The sequence below is a fragment of the Chrysochloris asiatica genome, unplaced genomic scaffold, assembly GCF_000296735.1.
Source record: "Chrysochloris asiatica unplaced genomic scaffold, ChrAsi1.0 scaffold00172, whole genome shotgun sequence".
Lineage (NCBI taxonomy): Eukaryota > Metazoa > Chordata > Mammalia > Afrosoricida > Chrysochloridae > Chrysochloris > Chrysochloris asiatica.
In genome coordinates this window covers 1,750,445-1,754,153 of record NW_006408690.1, presented here as the reverse complement: position 1 = coordinate 1,754,153, position 3,709 = coordinate 1,750,445, and the positions used below count along the sequence as shown (strand labels likewise).

At 35.5% G+C, this 3,709-nt stretch overlaps 1 protein-coding gene across 1 annotated transcript in view; it reads right to left on the bottom strand.

The window, feature by feature from the left end:
• The window catches only part of GPR158 (G protein-coupled receptor 158), a 637,652-nt gene that overhangs the window by 21,603 nt on the left and 612,340 nt on the right, over positions 1-3,709 (bottom strand). Inside the window, 1 exon segment of the mRNA XM_006871655.1 lies at positions 366-471. Coding sequence (XP_006871717.1) covers positions 366-471 — 106 coding nt within the window.

Below are 3,709 nucleotides of genomic sequence, written 5' to 3'. Positions count from 1 at the left end.
GGCAGTGTTTTGTTTAGTGTTTTGCTCTGTTCAGTTCTGACTTGATGGCACCTAACAACAACAACAAATATGGTTGCAGGTGTGGTGCTGTAAGATAAGAACTGGACTTCAAGGTCTGTTTGAATCACAAGGTTCATGGTTCAAACTCACCAGTCGCTCCTTGGAAAGCCTATACGAGGTTGCTATGAGTTAGAACCCACTTCACAGCTCTTAACAACAAGAAGATAGATAGAGTCACTATGAGTCAGAATTGGCTGGAAGGCAATGAGTGGGTGGGTTGTTTTTTGCCAGGAATTAAAAAAAATATTTTTAAAAATACTCATTTAAAATAACTTCATTGCAATAGAAAAGTAGTGTTAAAATACCTTTGGAATCAAAAGCAGTCCAATGGTGACTGTCACAGTTAAATGAGTATGTGCAAAATACAGCATCAACATCCAATCAGACTGAAGTCTTGAGGCAAGAACAAATCTGAAATGAAAATTCACTTGAGTTAGCAAGCCAGCAAGGATTTCTATTTCAAATACTAGGCTATTTCACAACTCCTTTCTCCCTGGCATATTAAAAAAATGAAGAAGAAAAATTGTATTGCTGCTTCTACAATGTATGTTTTTAATCACCCAGAAAAAAATTAAAGCTTTAGAAAAATCTAACAGGGTGCATATATTATGAACACTCTATTTTTTTGTTATTTTAGATTATTAAGAGTAAGAAACACAGCATATACATACAGAATGGACTAAACATTTCCTAAGATTAGTGTTTTGTAAGGAAGTTAAATCTGCAAAGCAAAAGCAATGATTTCAAGGAAAAACTGGATTACAAACTGGTAGTTTCAGGGACATTTGAATTAGAAAACAAATCAAAATTACTTGATGCTGATATTCTGAGTACATTTTAAATGTACTGTTGTCATTAAAAGTATTAATTACAGTTGAGAAAAAAGAATGATAATTTTCTGCCTTTATGAATGACTTCAGGAATTTCGATGGTAAATACTATAATGAATAAAATGGCTTTTAAAGTGCATCTTGTATGATAAAAAATTTTAGTTGTGCTGAAGCATTAAATATGTTTTAAAGTAAGTTCAAATGTAATGTTTAAAATCTGACCTTACTGAGTAATTTATATAGGATGGCCCTAGAAGAAACAGGTATGGGCGAAATCTCATTCTGATGTTTACTAAACATTTATTTTAAATATTAAAGCTATAATTTGTGATAATGCTCATGAAATCATAATTAAAAAATATATTTTATACCTATATCATATTCTTGACAAATTTACCAAAATAATTTTTTCACAAATTATGTTTTTAATATTTAAAAATTTCACCAATATGTCATCTTTATTTGCCCCATCCTCACCCCATGAATGGAAGCCCAAGAGTTATCCGAGGTGAGGCGTTAATCTCCTTTGTATCTGGAGAGGTAAGCCAAACGTGGTGCTATAAGACAAGCATTGGACTGCTAACCCCAAGGTGGGTGGTTCAAACCTATCAGCCACTACTTGGAAACCCTACATAGAGTTGCTATGAGTTGGAACCAACTGGACTGTGTGTTGACAACAACAGCAACAATACATAAGGATGTGGGATACTCCTATGAGTTCACATAGAATTAAAACTCATTCTCTTGATTTATCGTTTTCTCTAACTACCGTTAGAGAAAAGTAACCTTTTGTAAGTGTTTTGAATAGGAATGAATATACTTTGTTCAGGGTTTAGGTACTTTTGGCATAGTTTATATGCAGTGCCAAGTGAGTTTTTTGTTGTTTTGGTTTTTAGGCTTAGATTATCACACTCAGTACCAAGTTACAGTTTCTGAATCACAGTATTGGCTGAGCTCAGTATCAGCAACTTTTCAAAGTGAACGGTTTTACATTATTAAAAAATCCTCATATACTGGAAATTCCTACCTCAAATGCCAATGCAAGTGATTTTTAAACTACCTTGTGAATATCTGGAAGGAAGGATAGTCACTTATACTGTGAATTTAAAAAAAGATAAACTCCCAAAGCATAACTTTTAAGTATTCTAACATGAATTATCTGTCAATTTATCAATGTTTCCTTATTGTCAGCCATTTTAAGTTGCAGTTCTAACTAGAAATGTTTTCAGTAGTTTCAAAGCTTCACTTTAAAAAGATGTTAACTTTTAACAAATGTATCTAAAAGCCAGGCACACTCAAATATCTGAAAATTGAGGTTAAAATAAAGACAACCCATTTTAAACTTCTACACTTCCCTCAAGGTTTGTTTTTTGCTTAGCATTAAAGTTAAATAAAGGAGCTCTGGTAGCATAGTGGTTACAAATTGGGCTGCGAACCTCAGGGTCAGCAGTTCGAAACTACCAGCTGTTCTGCAGGAGAAAGATGAGGCTTTCTGCTCCTGTAAAGATTTACAGCCTTGGAAAACCCTGTACAGGGTTGCTATGAGTCAGAACCGACTCCATGGCACATAACAACAACAAAATTAAATAAAGGATTAGAACAGAGTGTTCAAAATGCTTTCAGTGTTGTTTATCCTTCTAAACAAAGTACTTTGATAAAACTTTATCTGAAATCTGACAATGTATTAAGAATAAAGATAAATCTATATATGTGGAGTACTGGTGTGGCACTATGGGTTAGTGTGCTGGACTGCAATGTCCATTTGAATCACAAGGTTCGTGGTTCAAACACACCAGCCACTCCTCAGAAGCCCTATGCAGAGTTACTATGTGTAGGAACTGACTTGATGGCACTTAATAAAATAACAACATACATATGTGTGTGTGTGTGCAGAGAGAGAGGTTCCTGGTAATGGAGTGGATTACAAGCTGGACTGCTAACCACAAAATCAGTAGTTTGAATCTATTAGTTGTTCCATAGGAGAAATATAAGGCTTTCTGCTCCTGTAAAGATTTAACAGGCTCAGAAACCCTTGTTGCTGTTAAGTGCCGTCGAGTCAGTTCTGACCCTTAGTGACCCGACACAGAATGAAACACCGCCCAGAACAGAACAAAACACTGTCTGGTCTTGCACTAGCTTCACAATCGTTACGCTTGAGCCCATTGCTGCTGCTACTTTGTCAATTCATCTTGTTAGAGGCCTTTCTCGTTTATGCTGACCCTCCATTTTACAAAGCATGATGTCCTTCTCCAGGGACTGGTCCTTCCTGATAATATGCCCAAAGTATGAGAGATAAGTCTTCCCATTCTTGCTTCTGAGGAGCATTCTGGCTGCATTTCTTCCAATACACATTTGTTTGCTTCTCCAGCAGTCCACAGTACTTTTAATATTCTTTTACCACACCATAAATCAAATGCATCAATTCTCTACGGTCTTCCTTATTCTTTGTACAACTTTCACATGCACATGAGGCTATTGAAAATACCATGACTTGGGTCAGGCATACCTTAGTCCTCAAATTGCCATCTTTGCTGTTGACTAAAGCAATATGTCCTTTGATTTCTTGATTGCTGCATCTATGAGTGTTGATAAATGGATCCAAGCAAAATGAAGTCGTTGATAAATTCAATATTTCCTCCATTTTTCATGATATTATTTATTAGTCCAGTGGTAAGGAATTCTGTTTTCTTTAAATTGAGGTGCAACCTATACTGAAGGCTGTGGACTTTGATCTTCAACAGTAACTATTACAAATCCTGTTCACTTTCAGCAAGGAAGGGTGTGTCATCTGCATATCATGAGTTGTTAATGAGTCTTCC